General features: G+C 38.7%; 1 protein-coding gene across 6 annotated transcripts in view; it reads right to left on the bottom strand.

Annotated features, from left to right (window-relative positions):
• OXR1 (oxidation resistance 1) overlaps nt 1–16,431 on the bottom strand; it is a 362,974-nt gene that overhangs the window by 72,980 nt on the left and 273,563 nt on the right. The window contains exon 1 of one of the 6 annotated variants that reach the window (XM_042924414.1): nt 108–327. The exons of 3 other annotated variants lie outside the window; for them this stretch is intronic. Coding sequence is in view for 2 of the 3 variants with exons in the window: in XM_042924408.1 (XP_042780342.1) it covers nt 8–206 (199 nt within the window). In the remaining variant the exon portion in view is untranslated. Of the gene's footprint in view, nt 1–7; nt 328–16,431 lie in introns of those variants that run through there. 2 more of the 6 variants (XM_042924408.1, XM_042924411.1) reach the window with 2 other exon arrangements.

Here is a 16,431-nt window from a genome sequence, read left to right as displayed (position 1 = left end):
GGCTCACCGGGTCCCTCCGGGCTGGACGGCGCCGGGGGCCGGTGGGGCGGGGACCCGCACCCGGGGTCCCCCTGGGCGGGCTCCCTCAGGTAATCCTCGAAGCGCACCTGCCGGGCTTCGCCGCCACCGCCGAAGCCCCACAGGCGGTTGGCCGTGCCCCGCAGAAGGCGCCCGCTCTTCCCCGTGAAAGTGGTCAGGTAGTCCATGCCGCCGCGGGGCAGGGGCCGAGGAGGCCGGCGGTTTCTGCGGCGGCGGCAGCCACTGGGTGCGCGCCTGCCCGCCCCTGCGACCCGACCCGGGGGCGGTGGCTCCGCGCGCCTCACAGGAGGCGGGGAGGGGGAGGGGGCTGCCCCAGCTTGGCCTGGGGGCGGACCATCAGGAAACTACGCATCGGGGGAGCAGAAGCTCACAAAAGTTTTGAAAAGTTTTTCTTGTGGCTTCCAAACGCCAAGTCACGTAGATCTTAACTTGTGAAGTAAGTGCATTCTCACGGGAACAGACGCAGGGACGAAAAGCCCGCAGCTTTTAAGCAAGCCAGACCGGTTCTATCTGCTCCTCCACCCCCCCGCCGTTCGGCCCCAATGGAGTAGGCCTGCCCCGCCCTGCCCCGCCCCGCCCCGTCCGGACTCGACCGGACTTTCAGGACGGCTAGGGAAAGGGGAGGAGGGTGAGCCTTAGGGCCCTAGGGCTGAGCTGGGGATAGAAACGGTCAAAATGGCCCAGGGGAGTCTTTGCTGAAGTTGCACAGAGTTTGGGAACGTAGGAGGGCCATGTCAAAAAGTTTGCGTGGGGGGGGGGGGTGGTGGTGTAAAGAGGAGGGAAACAATTCACTTGAAACTTTTGCAGCTTGTAATTGGTGGGGGGACGGGGTGGGGGTAGACAGGAAGGAGGGAAGGTTAATTTTAACATAAAATTTCAGTCATAGTTAAAATAAAACCAACCTAGAGAAAATGCTTCTTAGGAAGCATTATGAGACCATATTCGTAGAATAAGGCATTAATAGTCACGTGTTAAGTTCGTTGTAGCATTTTGAACTGATGCTAGTTTGACATTCCATGAATCTGGTCCTTTAAAGCAAGGTAATTAAGGGCTTCAGTGTGCAACCTTATCCTCCTTTAGGCAAAGAAGGAGCAATGACTTTTGACACATTTACTACTCGATTTTGTTTCCTGTGGGATCTGGTTATTCTCTTCCGTTCACATCTGTTTATATCACTTCTAGTTTTTCTCACGCATTAAATAAATAAACCCTCTTTTTTGGAATTACCAAGTTATTCATGTCTGTGAAGAAACGTTTTGAATTACTTAGGGGTTGAAGAGTTGATCATAGCAAATAAGAGTCCAGAAAATCTTAAAGGAATTTAAGCTTTTTGCCAAACCATAAAGATGATCCTCTCCTCCCTTTTTCTAATTGATCTTTTTCCCACCATCACCATTTTCGATTAAATTCTTACAGGAAAAACTTCACCATTCTAACAACAGTATCACCTTTATACCTGGTTAAAAATACAGAATGTTTGGGCTGTACCCCCCCCCCCCCCCGCCCGAGGGTAATTCAGTGTTTGTGAGAAAGGACCCAGGAATCTGCATATCCAGCAATCATTCACGTGTTCAGAGGTGCTGCTTGGGAAAGCACTGCCTTCTGGACCTCCTATGGGACCCATGTGGTGGAATGGTTAAGTGGCTCCTAGTTTTTCCGAGATTTCCATTTGGTAAGGAAGCATTACCACCCTTAGCACCATTTGTAAAATCTCACAGAGGCTCAGTAAGCTTAAAAATTGCATTGGAATGACCTAAGTCAGAACCCAATTCTGATGAACTAAACTGAAATTCTTCTTCTAAGATATGTTTTACATCTTGAGATTTATCATTTAGTTGGTGATAATCATATCCAAAATAGTGTTTGAGCATTTTACACTTGATTAAATCTGCACTTCTACATCCAACCTTAGCAGGAACCTGTACTCTACTAGATCAAATACAGGTGTACAGGCAGTTAACCCATGAATTTTTTCTGCTTCTGTTTCATGGAAACCTAGAACTGCAGGAGAAAAAAATGTATAGCCTTGATGGGCTTTACAAATTTTAATTTAAACACAACTAAGCCCTAATGTCTCCAAAATCCTTTTATGCATATAGTCTATCAGCTTTTTTATTCTTCACATTTGTTGTCTGAACCATCACTATTCCCCTGAAGTTACTAAATTCATCATTACAAAATGTTACTGTGCCTTCTGTATGTAAAATCATAGGCCACCCAATATGAATACTCTCACTTTTCTTCCTTTTTTCTCTTCCATCTACAACAAGCTCATCTCCATTATTTTGCTTCAGAAGGAAGGAAGTCATTACTCCTGTACATGCTGTTCCTTCTCCAAATTAACTCTTGATCTTAGTCTGGTTTATGTTGTCTATGACTTGCCAGCCTTATTACTTCTCTCTTGTATTATTTTCTCTCTCCACTCTGGTTTCTTCCCCTTTATCCCACCAGGATCACCCACATAAATCCTTTCCATCCTTAAAAAAAAAAAGTCTCTTTATACCATGCTTGCCTCATCCAGAAACCTTTGCCTCATTTAAAAATACCTTTATTGACGTATGATTTACAAACCATATAATTCATTCACCTGTTAAAAGTATACGATTCAACGGATGCTGTGTAGTTTCACGGTTGTTAAACCATCACCAAAATCTAATTTATCAACATTTCTATTACCCCCCAAAAAGAAACCTCTTACCTATTTGCAGTCACTCCCCATTCCCACCCCCAGGAGTTGATGACCACTTATCTACTATCTGTCTTTATGGATTTGCCTTTTATAGAGCTCATACATATGGAATTATATAATATCTGGTGTTTGGTGTCTGACTTCTTTCACTTAGCATAATGTTTCTGAGACTTATACATGTTATAGCAAATATTAGTATTTCATTCCTTTCTATTGCAAATAATATTCCATTGATGGATATATCAAATTTTATTGATCCATAAACTGATGAACATTTGGATTGTTCTCAGTTTTGGGCTATTATGTATAATGTTGCTATAAACATCTATGTGCAAATTTTTTTATGGATATATGTTTCATTTCCCTATATACACAATACTGTAAGCTTAAGTTCTATAACATGATGATTTGATACAAGTATATATTGGAAAATGTTTTTTTTCCTCCATCAATGCACATAATTCTTTTTTATTTTTGGTGGTGAAAACATTGAAGATTTATTCTCTTAGTAATACTCAAGCATATAATACACTATTGTTAACTATAGTCATCATGCTGTACATTGGATCCTCAGAACTTACTCATCTTAAAATTGGAAGTTTGTACCATCTGAACACCATCTCACCATTAACTCCAACCCCCATCTCCCCATCCCCCTGCGACCACTATTCTACTCTTTCTAAGAGTTCACCTGTTTTCAATTCTACATGTGAGATCATACAGTATTTGTCTTTCTTTGACTTCTGTTTCACTTAACATAGTGCCCTCAAGATCCATCCGTGTTGTTGCAAATGACAGGATTTCCTTCTTTTTAAATGACTAATATTCCTGTGTGTGTGTGTGTGTGTGTGTGTGTGTGTGTGTTTGTGTGTATCACATTTTCTTTATCCATTCATCCAATGATGGACATTTAGGTTTTTTCCATGTCCTGGCTATTGTGCCTAATGCTGCCCGTGAACATGTGAGTGCAGATACCTCTTCAAGATGGTGATTTCATTTCCTTCAGATGCATACCCAGACATGAAATTGCTGGATCATATGATAGTTCTAGCTTTATTTTTTTGAGGAACCTTTATTTTTTTGAGGAAAACATACTGTTTTCCACAGTAGCTGTACTAATTTATATTCCTACCAGTAGTGCACATGTTTCCCTTTTGTCCAACAGCCTTGCCAACACTTCGTATCTCTTATTGTTTTGACCATAGTCATTTTCACTGTTGTGAGGTGTTATCTCACTGTGCTTTTGATTTGCATTTTTCTGATGATTACTGATGTTACACATCTTTTTGTGTACCTGTTGGCCACTTGTATGTCTTCTTTAGAAAAATGTCTGGTCAGGTGTTTGCCTGTTTTAGCATTGGATTGTTTGATTTTTTGCTCTTGATTTTTATGACTTCCTTATATATTTGGATATTAACCCCTTATCAGATAAATGGTTTGCAAAGGTTTTCTCCCATTCCTTAGGTTTGGTTTTCATTTTATTTATGGTTTCTTTAGCTGTGCAGAAGCTTCTTAGTTTGATACCGTACTGGTTTATTTTTGCTTTTGTTGCACGCACTTTTGGTATCATATCCAAAAACATCATTGCTAAGACCAATGTCAAGGAGCTTTGTTCCTGTTTCCCACCCCCCCCCCCACCCCGCCCCAGGAGTTTTACAGTTTTAGGTTTTACATTTGCATCATTAATCCATTTCTAGTCATTTTTTGTGTCTGACTTAAGGTAGGGATCCAATTTCATTCTTTCGCATATGAATATCCAGTTTTCCCAACACCATTTACTAAGGAGACTGTCCTTCATTCATTGAGTATTCTTGGCTCCCTTATCAAATATTAGTGTATGGGTGGTTTATTTCTGGGCTCTTGATTTTTTTTAAGTTTATTTATTTTGAGAGAGACCGAGTGAGTGGGAGAGGGACAGGGAGAGAGGGAGAGAGGGAATCCCAGATAGGGTTGATGCTGTCAGCACAGAGCCCTGTGTGGGGCCCGACATGGGGCTGGAATCCACCAATCAAACCATGAGATCATGACCTGAGCCAAAATCAAGAGTCGGACTCTTAACTGACTATGCCACCCAGGTGACCCCTGGGCCCTTGATTCTGTTCTGTTGATCTATGTGTCTGTTTTAATGGCAGTACTATATACTGTTCTGATTACTATAGGTTTGTATATAGTTTAAAATCAGGAAGTATGATGTGTCCAGTTTTCTTCTTCTTTCTCAGGATTGGCTATTTGGGGTCTTTGCAATTCCATATGAATTTTAGGATTGTTTGTTTTATTTCTATGAAAAATGCCACTGGACTTTAATAGGGATTGTATTGAAAATTAGAACACTTTAGGTGGTAAAGGAATTTTAACAATATCATTCTAATACATGAACACAGAATACCTTTCCATTTAATTGGATCTTCAATTTCTTTCCTCAATGTCTTATAGTTTTCAGAGTTGACATCTTTCACCTTTTTGGTAAATTTATTGTTAAGTATTTTATGGTTTTTGATGCTGTTATAAATGGGATCATTTGCTTTATTTCTTTTTCAGATAGTTCATGGTTAGTCTATGTGAATGGAACTGCTTTTCTATGTTGATTTGTATCCTGCAACTTTATGAAATTTATTAGTACTAACAGTATCTTCATGGAGTCTTTAAGATTTTCTATATATAAGATCATGTCATCTGCAAATGGAGACAATTTTATTTCTTTCATATTTGATTGCCTTTTATTTCTTTGTTTTGCCTAAATGCTCTGGCTAGAACTTCCAGGACTATGTTGAAAGGAGTGGTGAGAGTAGGCACCCTTGTCTTCTTCCTGATCTTAGAGGAAAATCTTTCAGGCTTTTACCACTGAGGCTGTTGTTAGCTGTGGACTTGATAGGGCCTTTATTATGTTGAAGTACATTTCTTCCATACCCAATTTATTGAGAGTTTTTGCCATGATGGGAGACTGAATTTTGTCAATTATTTTTCAGCATCTATTGTGATGATTGTGATTTTTATCTTTCTATTAATGTGGCATATAACATTTATTGATTTGCATATTTTAACCATTCTTGCATCTCAGGGTTAAATTCCCCTTGATCATGGTATATGATCTGTCTAATATGCTACTGAATTTGGCTCGCTAGTATTTTGTTAAGAATTTTGCATCTCTAGTTATTAGAGATATTATCCTGTAGTTTTCTTTTCTTTTGGAGTTCTTATCTGGTTTTGGTACTAGGGTAATGCTGGCCTCATAAAATGAGTTTGGGAGTGTTCCCTCCTCTTCAATTTTTTGGAAAAGTTTAAGAACTGGTATTAATTCTTCTTCAAATGTTTGACAGAACTCTCCATTGAAACCATCTGGTCCTGGGCTTTTGTTTTTTGAGATGTTTTTGATTACTGATTCAGTCCCTTACTCATGTTTGGTCTGCTCAGATTTTCTACTTCATCATTCAATTTTAGTATGTTTCTAGGAATTTATCCATTTTTCCCAGGTAATCCAATTCTAGGCATATAATTGTCCCTACGGGTCTCTTAAGAAACTTCATGTTTGTGTGTTATCAGTTATAATGTCTCCTCTTTCATTTCCAAATTTATTTATAGCTGTTTACTCTTTTTTTCTTAGTCCAGCTAAAGGTTTGTCACTTTTGAATTTGTCACTAAAGGTTTGTCTTTTCTATTGATTTTCTGGTCTCCATTTCATTTATCTGCTGTGATCTTTGTTAGTTCCTTCCAACGTTTGAACTAAGTTTGTTCTTTTTCTAGTTCCTTGTGGTATAAAATCAGGTTATTTACTTGAGATCTTTCCTTTTCCTTACATTTTTCTATAAAATTCCCTCTTAGTACTGACTTTGCTGTTCTAATAGTTTGGGTATGTTGTGTATTCCGATTTTTTTGTTTCAAGATACTTTTTGCTTTTCCCTTTGGCCCCCACTGGTTGTTCAGGAGTGTGTGGTTCAATTTCCAAATATTTATGAATTTTCCCTCCAGTTTTCTTCCTGTTATTGATTTCTAGTTTCATAAAATTGTGGTTGGGAAAGATATTTTGTATAATTTCAACCCTTTTAAATTTGCTGAGACTTGTTTTGTGATCTACCATATGATCTATCCTGGAGAATGTTCCGTGTGCACTTGTGAAGAATGTGTATTCTGCTGCTGTTGGATGCAATGTTCTGTATATGTCTGTCAGGTCCATTTGGTTCAAAGTATAGTTTAAAACCAATATTTCCTGGTTGATTTTCTGTCTGGCTGATCCATCCATTGTTGAATATGGGAGATCAAAGTTCCCTATTATTACTGTACTGTTATCTATTTCTCCCTTCATATCTCTTAATATTATTTATTTATTTATTTGGAGAGAGAGAGAGAGCACATGCACTTGCATGAGCAGGAGAGGGGCAGAGAGAGAGCAAGGGAGAGGATCCCAAGCAGGCCCCCATGAACTGTGAGATAATGACCTAAGCTGAAATCAAAATTCAGATGCTCAACTGACTGAGCTACCCTGGCACCCCCACATCTGTTAATATTTTTAAAAATATATTTAGATGCTTCAGTATGGGTACATTTATGTTAATGATTATTATATTTTCTTTTTTTCATATTTATTTACATTTGAGAGAGGGAGGGAAAGGGGAGGGGGGCATAACAGCGAGAGATGGAGACAGAATCTGAAGCAGACTCCAGGCTCTAAACTGTCAGCACAGAGCCAGATGCGGGGCTCAAACTCACAAACCATGAGATCATGACCTGAGCCAAAGTCAGATGCTTAACCGACTGAGCCACCCAGGCACCCCAGATTATTATATTTTCTTAATGAATTGACACTTTTGTCATTTTGTCAGGACGTTGTCTCTCATTACAGTTTTTGACTTAAAACCTATTTTGTCTACTCTAGGTATAGCTACCCTTGCTCTCTTTTGGTTTCCATTTGCAGGGAATATCCTTTTCCATCTCTTCACTTTTAGTCTATGTTGTTCCTGTAGCTAATGTGAGTCTCTTGTGGGTGGCATATACTTGCATTTCATTGTTTTGTTTTTTGTTTTAAATCAGTTTAGTCACTCCATGCCTTTTGATTGGAGAATTTAAACATTTACATTTAAATTAACAGGTAAGAAGGACTTGATAAGTAAAGGCTTACTGTTGCTATCTTAGAGTTTTCTGGCTGTCACTTAGTTCCTTTGTCCCTTTCTTCCTGTCTTCCTTTGTAAATGGATAGATTTCCATAGTGGTATGCTTTTATTTCCTTCTTTTTATCTTTTGAGTATCTTACTGTAGGTTTTTGCTTTGTGGTTACCATGAGTTTCACATAAAACATAACAGATTATTTTAAGTTGCTAGTTTAAATAGCATGTAAAGACTCTACACTTTTACCCCTCCCTCATTTTATTTATGATATCCCAATTTTAAAATGTGAATCCAGTAATAAATTATTGTAGCCATACTTATTTTTAATACTTTTGTCCTTTAACCTTTTTTTTAGGGATAAGTGATTAATACACCACTACATTACAGTATCAGAGTATTCTGAATTTAACTATATAATTATCTTTGCCAGTGTGTTTTATATTTTCATATGTTTCTGTGTTACCAGTTAATATCCTTTCACATTTCAGTTTGAAGAACTCCTTTTGGCTTTTTTTTTTTTTTTTTTTTTTTTTTAGGGCAGATTTAGTAATGAACTCCTTCAGTTTTTATTTGTTTGGGAAAGTCTTTAACTTGCCTTATTTCTCAAGGACAGGTTGTTAATTCATGGAAATAACGTGATATGTACCTGGCAACTGTTTTATGTGATAGAAATGTCAGCACTCAAATTTCTGATGTGATAAACAGAATCACTGATAGAATCAATAAAGTGGACTGACACTAAACAAAGAGGTTTTGTAAGTGTTAAGAAACAAAGGAATGAATTTACTATTCACTTAGTATATCTGCATCTGCTAGTAAACCTAAAACCTAACTTAGTGGATAGCCAAATTGGTTCCCCCTTAGTGCTTCTTTCTCCACTAAAAGGGTTTCACTAGCATTCAAACTTCCTATCCTATGAGAAGCACCTGTGTCAAAATTACCACAGAAAGGAAGAGAAGGTTGTTTGGATACAACTTTGATCAAAACAATAAAAAGCATTTGATCAAGACTTAATTTAACAGAATAGGAAAGAACTTACTATTGATTAAAAACAAATTCCCCTCTAATAGATGCCAATCCTGAATATAATCATTACAAATCTTACTAAAAACCAAGTAACTTTTGCTCAATTTGAAAACTATCTAAAACGTGTTAACTACTACACTAGTCAGAAAACAAACAAACAAACAAAAACATATGTAGGTAATCAAATCAAGCAAGGACCTAGGAATAACATCATTGAAAATTATAACTGAAACTTAAGTCACAGTAACTCACATCAACTTGCCATATAATTATTTGAGGACTATAATCAAAGATTATAATTATGTAATTACAGCTCCAAATATTCCATACCTGGAATGTGGCAGCTTCTGACTCTTGGATCAATTTCACTTAGCTCTTTGAAAGAATGCCAAGAGATATTACCATTTATAACCAAAGTTGTAGAAACTTACAAGGCTTTTAAAAGTCTTTGGGATCAATGGCCAATCAAAATCCCCATAGAGGAATGTTATGTTATGAAGGCAAGTATTTGCAGTCTCTTTCCACTGCAGGTTTCTTTTCCTGTCTGCACTCTGTGTGAGATTGTAGTAGAGTGTTTATTTCTACAGGTGGGACTGTATGCATAGCCATGAAGTAGTCTACTCCTTGTCTCTACCTTTCTGGACTTTTCCTCTCTACCATTGATCCACCTTTAATTCTATATTAGGTTTTTATATGTTGCTGCAACTTCTTATTTGTGTTTATTGAATAGAATTTTGATATTTCATGTTCTTAATCCACAAAGCTGATAAGTGAAACATGTGGATATATAGTATGTTAAATGCTTTATTTTAACGTATCAATTTTAGTTATTAATATTAAATATTTTTTTATTAAATATTTTAAAGTTAGATAACAGTTATATTTTGGAGTGGTTTTAGGTTACAACGTATTAGAAATAACTTCCCTCTCTTTGTATTTTTTTAATGTATTAGAAGAATGTAAATGCAAAAACAAAAAGAAAGAGCAAAATAATTTGGGAGAAACCTAAACCTGTTGTTAGTTATTACTTTTATGCCAATTGGCCAAAATGCTAATTTCCAGCTTCAACTTACAGCTGCTAACTAGGTAGTTTTGTTTTGTCTTTTTTTTCCTGTTGATGGAGGAAACTGAACCTTGGGCTCTATCAATACAAGAAAAAAAGTATGGCATTAAAAAGAGAACCTGCCTTTGGGGCACCTGGGTGGCTCAGTCGATTGAGCGTCCGACTTTGGACTTCAGGTCATGATCTCCCTGTCTGTGAGTTCGAGCCCCTCATTGGACTCTGTGCTGACAGCTCGGAGCCTGGATCCTGCTTTGGATTCTGTGTCTCCTCCTCTCTCTGCCCCTCCCCCACTTGTGCTCTGTCTCTCTCTCTCTCAAAAATAAATAAACATTAAAAAAAAAAAAAAAAGAGAACCTGCCTACAAGTTCATCCATCTCTCTTAAAGAAAGTGCTAGGCAGCAATGCCAAGTTCGTTCATATCAATATTCCACTTATTTCAGTCATGGTACACAAACAGCAAACTGATAAATGCTGAGCATATTATTTGAAAGAAGAGAACCTACTCCTCTTCCCAAAGTGTATGGGGATTCCCTGACTCCCCATTTCCCCATCCCAAATAGCATTCGGGAGAGATGCTAATAATGCCAGGTGAATTACCCAAAATTCTGGCAGCATATAGGAAGAGAAACCCAAACTTGGATGGTCAATCTTTAAATGATCCAGCACTGACTAGATAGGCTTAATCTTCAAAAGAATCATGCACTGGCTATTTTCTGCCATGGCAGATCTACTCTTAAATCTTGCTTTTCTCAGAAAGCAGCAGACAGCAGTGTAAGAGCCGGCTCTATACAACCAACAGCATCAACAGCAGTGGCATGCAAACCATTTATTAAGTGAGGTGAGAGACTGGTTGGCTGGCCTCTTTGGTCTACCCTACTGATTTTCTGGGAGGAAATTCTTAAAACATAAAGAGAAATTTTAGAACAATGTTTTTAGGCTCTGACTGAGCTGGTCCTGCTAACACACTGCATGATATATAAACACATATATTTATGTTTGCTCTGTATGTTGTGTGACGTGAAATCCCAGCTTCTAGTTTCTCCTCTTGAATCCAACTCCAACACCTGCATCCAGGGCAATCTTAAATCCACAGATCGAATTGTTTTTCCTCAACTTTAAAAACACCCCTTGTTCACAGCAGCAGCTTCCTGTTGATAATGAGAATCAACTGTGAAACCTTTTTCAAAATGCAAATTTCCCAACTATATCCCCTCGTGCTGGATTCCAGGGTTGTGGGGTGGGGCTCAGGAGGCTACATTTTTTGATTATGAGCCATGTACATTTCTTGGTTATGAGCCATGTTTGAGATTTGCTCCTCTGTAGTTCTTCCAGGTGCTTCTGCATATTTAGCTCATGAGAATCGCACATTAACTTCTAAAATAAGGCCATACATAAGACTAGTTCTGGCAAATACTGAGCAGAAGTGACGTAGGTGTTTTATCCTCACATGTGTAAAGAACACCCTCTGCCTAAAATGTAGGAAATGTTTTGCACTCCAGACTCCTCTGCCCCTGCCTCAGCAACCAAGGATACAGCTACTAGATGGTGATGCCATCTGCAACAGCCTAGATCCCTGAGAAACTCAGTGGATCAGAACTCCTCCTCCCTAACCTCAACCTGAACTGGACATGTGATATGGGCAAGAAATAGATCAAGAAATAGACACTACAGCAAGCCACCCAGGTCTGGAAGTTCATTTGGTAGCATAAGCTTAGCCTACCTTGACTGATACAAGGGTATTGCAAATGCTTACTTTACATTTATCTTGATCACACATGCCAAATTAATATTGGTTCCACCCACTATCTAAAAGTAGAGCATTCCTGGGGTGCCTGGGTGGCTCAGTCGGTTGAGCATCCGACTTCAGCTCAGGTCATGATCTCGTGGTCCGCGAGTTCGAGCCCCGCGTCGGACTCTGTGCTGACAGCTCAGAGCCTGGAGCCTGTTTCAGATTCTGTGTCTCCCTCTCTCTCTGACCCTGCCCCATTCATGCTCTGTCTCTGTCTCAAAAATAAATAAATGTTAAAAAAAAATTTAAAGTAGAGCATTCCTATGAAAACTTTCATAAGTCTTAAATGGTGCAAAGGAAAAAAAAATTACCATTAATTTATATGGGAAAAATTTTGAGCATTCCCAGAATAACCAAAAATATAACCTCTCTGGCTTTGCTGATATCTTAGGATGCATCCTGCCAATGGATGCACAAAATAAATCAAGATAAAGCACAGATGCTCACAGACACAATTTTAAGCTACAGCGGCTTGATGCTGAGATGCTAAGTGTAGCTCCCTGGAAAGGAGCTTGGAGGGCCGCTCTCCCTGCTGGGGGATCTAGTGCCTCTGTAAAAGCTCGTGGCAAAACCAATGCTGAATGCTGTTTTCACCTTTGCCTTTTGTCCATACAAACCCTCTTTGGAATTTTTCTGGTTATTGAAAACAAGTATTAATTAATGTAGGTAGGTCTCATGTAAAGGTGAAGTGATGTAACCTGAACTTTCACAAAGCGGGGGATGCCTGTATACTGAAGATTAGCTGATTTATGCCTCTCATGTCATTTTCATATTCTGGTAAGTATTCTGAGGTTGCAAGACTATTAACTTCTTTGTCATTTCAAATATGGATGTGAGTAAGGTTTTTCTTGACATTACACAACCAAAAGCAAACAACCAAAACACAGTAAGTAGGATGCTGAGTCTCTGATGCTAGAAAGAATCCATCCATCATCTGTCATTCCCAATTTAAAACTGTAGTTTCATTTACAGCTTAATTCTCTCAAGACATGGCTTTATCATCAGAAAATATAAATTTGAACTTGTAAAATACGTGTATGCTCACAAAGTGCCATTTTTATGTTTTATATATTGGTTTTATGTAAAACTTTATTAGAAAAAAGCTTGAAAAGAATTGCTTTTAGAACTCCAAAGCATAAGTCTCAATTGCCTTGCGCATGGATGCCCTTAACATATTAATAGCAACCCTATTAGACCTGAGAGAGGCCTTGGTGTTTATCTACTTGAGCCTTTTATTTTTATTGACTTGTTAGCCAAGGCCCGGATTCATCAAGTGAGTCTCAGGGTCATACACTTGGATCAGAACACAGCCAGAAGAACCCAGGGTTTTCCTACAGAGAATGCTGCCACATAAAGTGCTCTATCTTTGGGATGAGCAATTATTTGTGACTCTCTCAATTTATCCAAACGTTTGTTGAAGTGGCATGATGTCCCATAAAGTGTTTTTCAGATGTGAAAGCTAGGGCAAACTATTGATTTATTTTTGAGATTTAGCTTTGTTATCTGTAAAATAAGAGCAAATAATGCCTATCTTATAGCTGTGCTGTGATTAGAAAGGAAATGTACAATGTTAGGCCCGTTGTTCTTTGGCCTTAAACGAATTTAGATTTATTACCTTCAGATAGCAGCCTATACTTCTAGATCAGGTATGGTCCATGGATCAAATCTGGCCTGGCACCTGTTTTTATACATTTGGTTTTATTGGGACATAGCCACACCAATTCATTTATGTTTTGTCTATGGCTGCTTTGGGGGCTATGACAGCAGAGATGACTTGTGACAGAGACCTTATGGCTCAAAAGCCTAAAATATTTACTCCCTTGCTATGTTCTGAAAAATTCTGCTGACCTGGGTTCTAGGTTGCTGAGATCATTTTGAAGCTACTCTTGATTCTTTTATTGACAGTATCATTCCCTGTCTCTTTCACTGAGTCAGCCTCAGATTTGTCTCCATTCAGGCTGTTCATAAAAATGTTTAATGAGACATGGGGAAGGAGAGGTCGAGGCACACCACAAGACGGCCTTCATGGCTGACCAATGATTACCACTCACTGGACACAGTTACCTGAAGAAGTATGAGCCCACTAATGGATAAAATCACCTAGTTCTCATTTATCAACAATGCTGTGTATTGGTTAAATGCCATTCTAATACGTAGAAGAAGAAGAGGTACCGACCCCTCTTTTATCCCCTCTCAAGTGCTTTCAAGCCTATGTTTTCCTATATCCTTCAACTCCACTTCAAATTTCAAATTTGAATTATTCATCTAGCTATAGTTTTTTTTGGCAGATCTCCTTTTATCTGGTAGAGACTGGTTAGCTGTCATCCAACCTGATTATTCTTCTTCCTGAGCACACTACATTTCCCAGCTGTCTTTCAATCAGGGGTGGCCAAGGAACTAAGTTCTAGCCAATGGAAGGATTGCAAAAGTCATGCATGCTACTTCCAGGCCTGGCCCACAAGAGCATTGGTGACCCTCCAACTGGTGACTTTTCCTTTTCATAGCCTGGAACCGGATGAGCATGGAGACCTGAGAAGCCATTTATTAAAGATGGCAGAGCCACAGAGAGAAAGAACCTAGGTCCCTGAATCCATCCTTAGAGGGCAGCCACCCATCACTAAAGAACACCAATTTTGGACTTGAACGTGAAATAAATTTTTATTGTATTTAAGTCATTATATACGAATTTAGATTTTTGCTATGAAAGAGTACAATTTTAACCAATACACTTATTATTACTATTATATTACTACCAAAATATCACATCCTAACAACTCCATTTTCTGGACCAACAAGCTACAATTCATGTAAAGTGGATGTGCATTGTCTTTCACTATATTCTCACCTACCATGGCCTAAAAATGTCCATTTGACTGTTTTTGTTTTGAATTCTAATCGAGAAAAATAAAGCAAAATAGGCATTGCACTTGTTTTGGCTTTTAATAATTTGTTAAACAGTGCACATCTTCCTCCAAAAGGGAGCCTCACACTTCCTTCTTGTTCTCTTTTACTCTAGGACTTCCCTTTTCAACAGAATGACCCTAGTTAGCTAGTTTCTAGTTTCTTTAGTATTTACAAAATCCCACTCCATGTTGGCCTTTCTGACACTCTCTTTACAGTTTTATGCCATCCTTTTACTTGTCCTTGGTAATATGTGCTTCCTACTTTCATCTCTTCTACGAGCTAAGCTCAGAGAACATCTTGTCAGGTCATGCTGCTTTCTCCTCATTTTGCTGTCACATTAACATTACTCATGCTTTGTCTGAACTTTTTTTGGAATGCCACCATCTTTCATGAAGGCCTTAGCTCTAGTCTTTGAAGTCAGATTAAAATGTCTTACTTGTTTATTATCTGTCTCTCCCTACTATCATTCAACAAGGACAGGACTCCCTTTACTGCTTAGAACATGGCCTGGCACATAGTCGGCACACAGATTAATTATATTTGTTGAATGAATGAAATCATGTCCATGTTTTCTCTAAATCTGATCCTAACCCACTTTTCTACAACCTGAGAGTCAGATGTAATTAAGTCGAGCTTACTTCCTCTCTTCATTAACAAGGAATATCCATTTCCGATACTTGTCTCTCCAAGGGTGGTTCTCAGCCTTGGCTCCGCATTTAAGAATTCTTATGGAGCTTTTGAAAATCCCAATGCTCAGGCCATACTCCACATCAATAGAATCCAAATTTCTCACAGATAGGATACAAACATCATGGAGAATGCCCCGCGGGGAGATTTCAGCGTACAGCCAAGACTGAGAATCACTGCAGGGTTCCTGTTATTTTTGTAATACAGTCTTTTCTGTTAGTGAAAATCAAGTGCAGACATTAGTGAATATTATGACAGCATCGTGTGAGGGGTTGTTAGTAATAATGAACATCTATCGATTGTTTACTATGCCAGGCATCATAGTAAGAGTTTTTTCATACATTATTTCCTTTATATCTCACATCTGCTTTGCGAAGGAGGTTAATGAACACCCCCCTCCCCCTTTGCAAATAGGGTTATGGGGTCAGAGAGGTTAAGGAAAACAATACTGTCATTTAGGTCAGTCAAGAGTCTCTCAGGTGTTTGCTCTTAACTTACTGATACTACAGCACAGGGGTTTTCAATCATGGGCAATTTTGCCTCCCAGAAGGGTTTTTAGATTAAAATATAGGACTCCTGGTTAAATTTGAATTTCAGGAAAATGGTGAATAATTTTTTTAGTACAAGTCTATACCAAATGTTGCATGGGACATACTTAAACATTAAAAAGTTACTTGCTGTTTATCAGAAATTCAAATATGCCTGGGCATCTTCAACTTTCACTTGCTAAATCTGGCAACTCTACCCCCAGGGAACATTTAGCAATGTCTGGGAATATTTTTGGTTGTCAAACTGAGGGTGTACTACTGGCATCTAGTAGGTTGAGGCCACTACTGGCCACTAGTAGGTTGATGCTGTTTAAGATCTTGTAATGCTCAAGACAGCTGCCACAACAGAGAACCATCCAGCTTCAAATGTCACTAGTGACCAGGCTGAGAAGCCCAGATCTAGTGGATGTTGGGAAAGATTAAGCACTCCCTTAACATCATCATGCCTCTGGCAACGTTTATGGTCTGTCTTCAGAAAGCGTTATTTCATCTTGTATCTCGCTACAATGACATGTAAGATTCTTTTGCATTTGCACTTTGGTAAGTTGTGCATGGAGATACCATGCACCTCTTTATCTCGTTACAG

This window comes from Panthera leo, chromosome F2, assembly GCF_018350215.1.
Source record: "Panthera leo isolate Ple1 chromosome F2, P.leo_Ple1_pat1.1, whole genome shotgun sequence".
Classification (NCBI taxonomy): Eukaryota; Metazoa; Chordata; class Mammalia; order Carnivora; family Felidae; genus Panthera; species Panthera leo.
The sequence above is the reverse complement of the archived record's forward strand: the minus strand, read 5'-3'. Positions and strand labels throughout refer to the sequence as shown.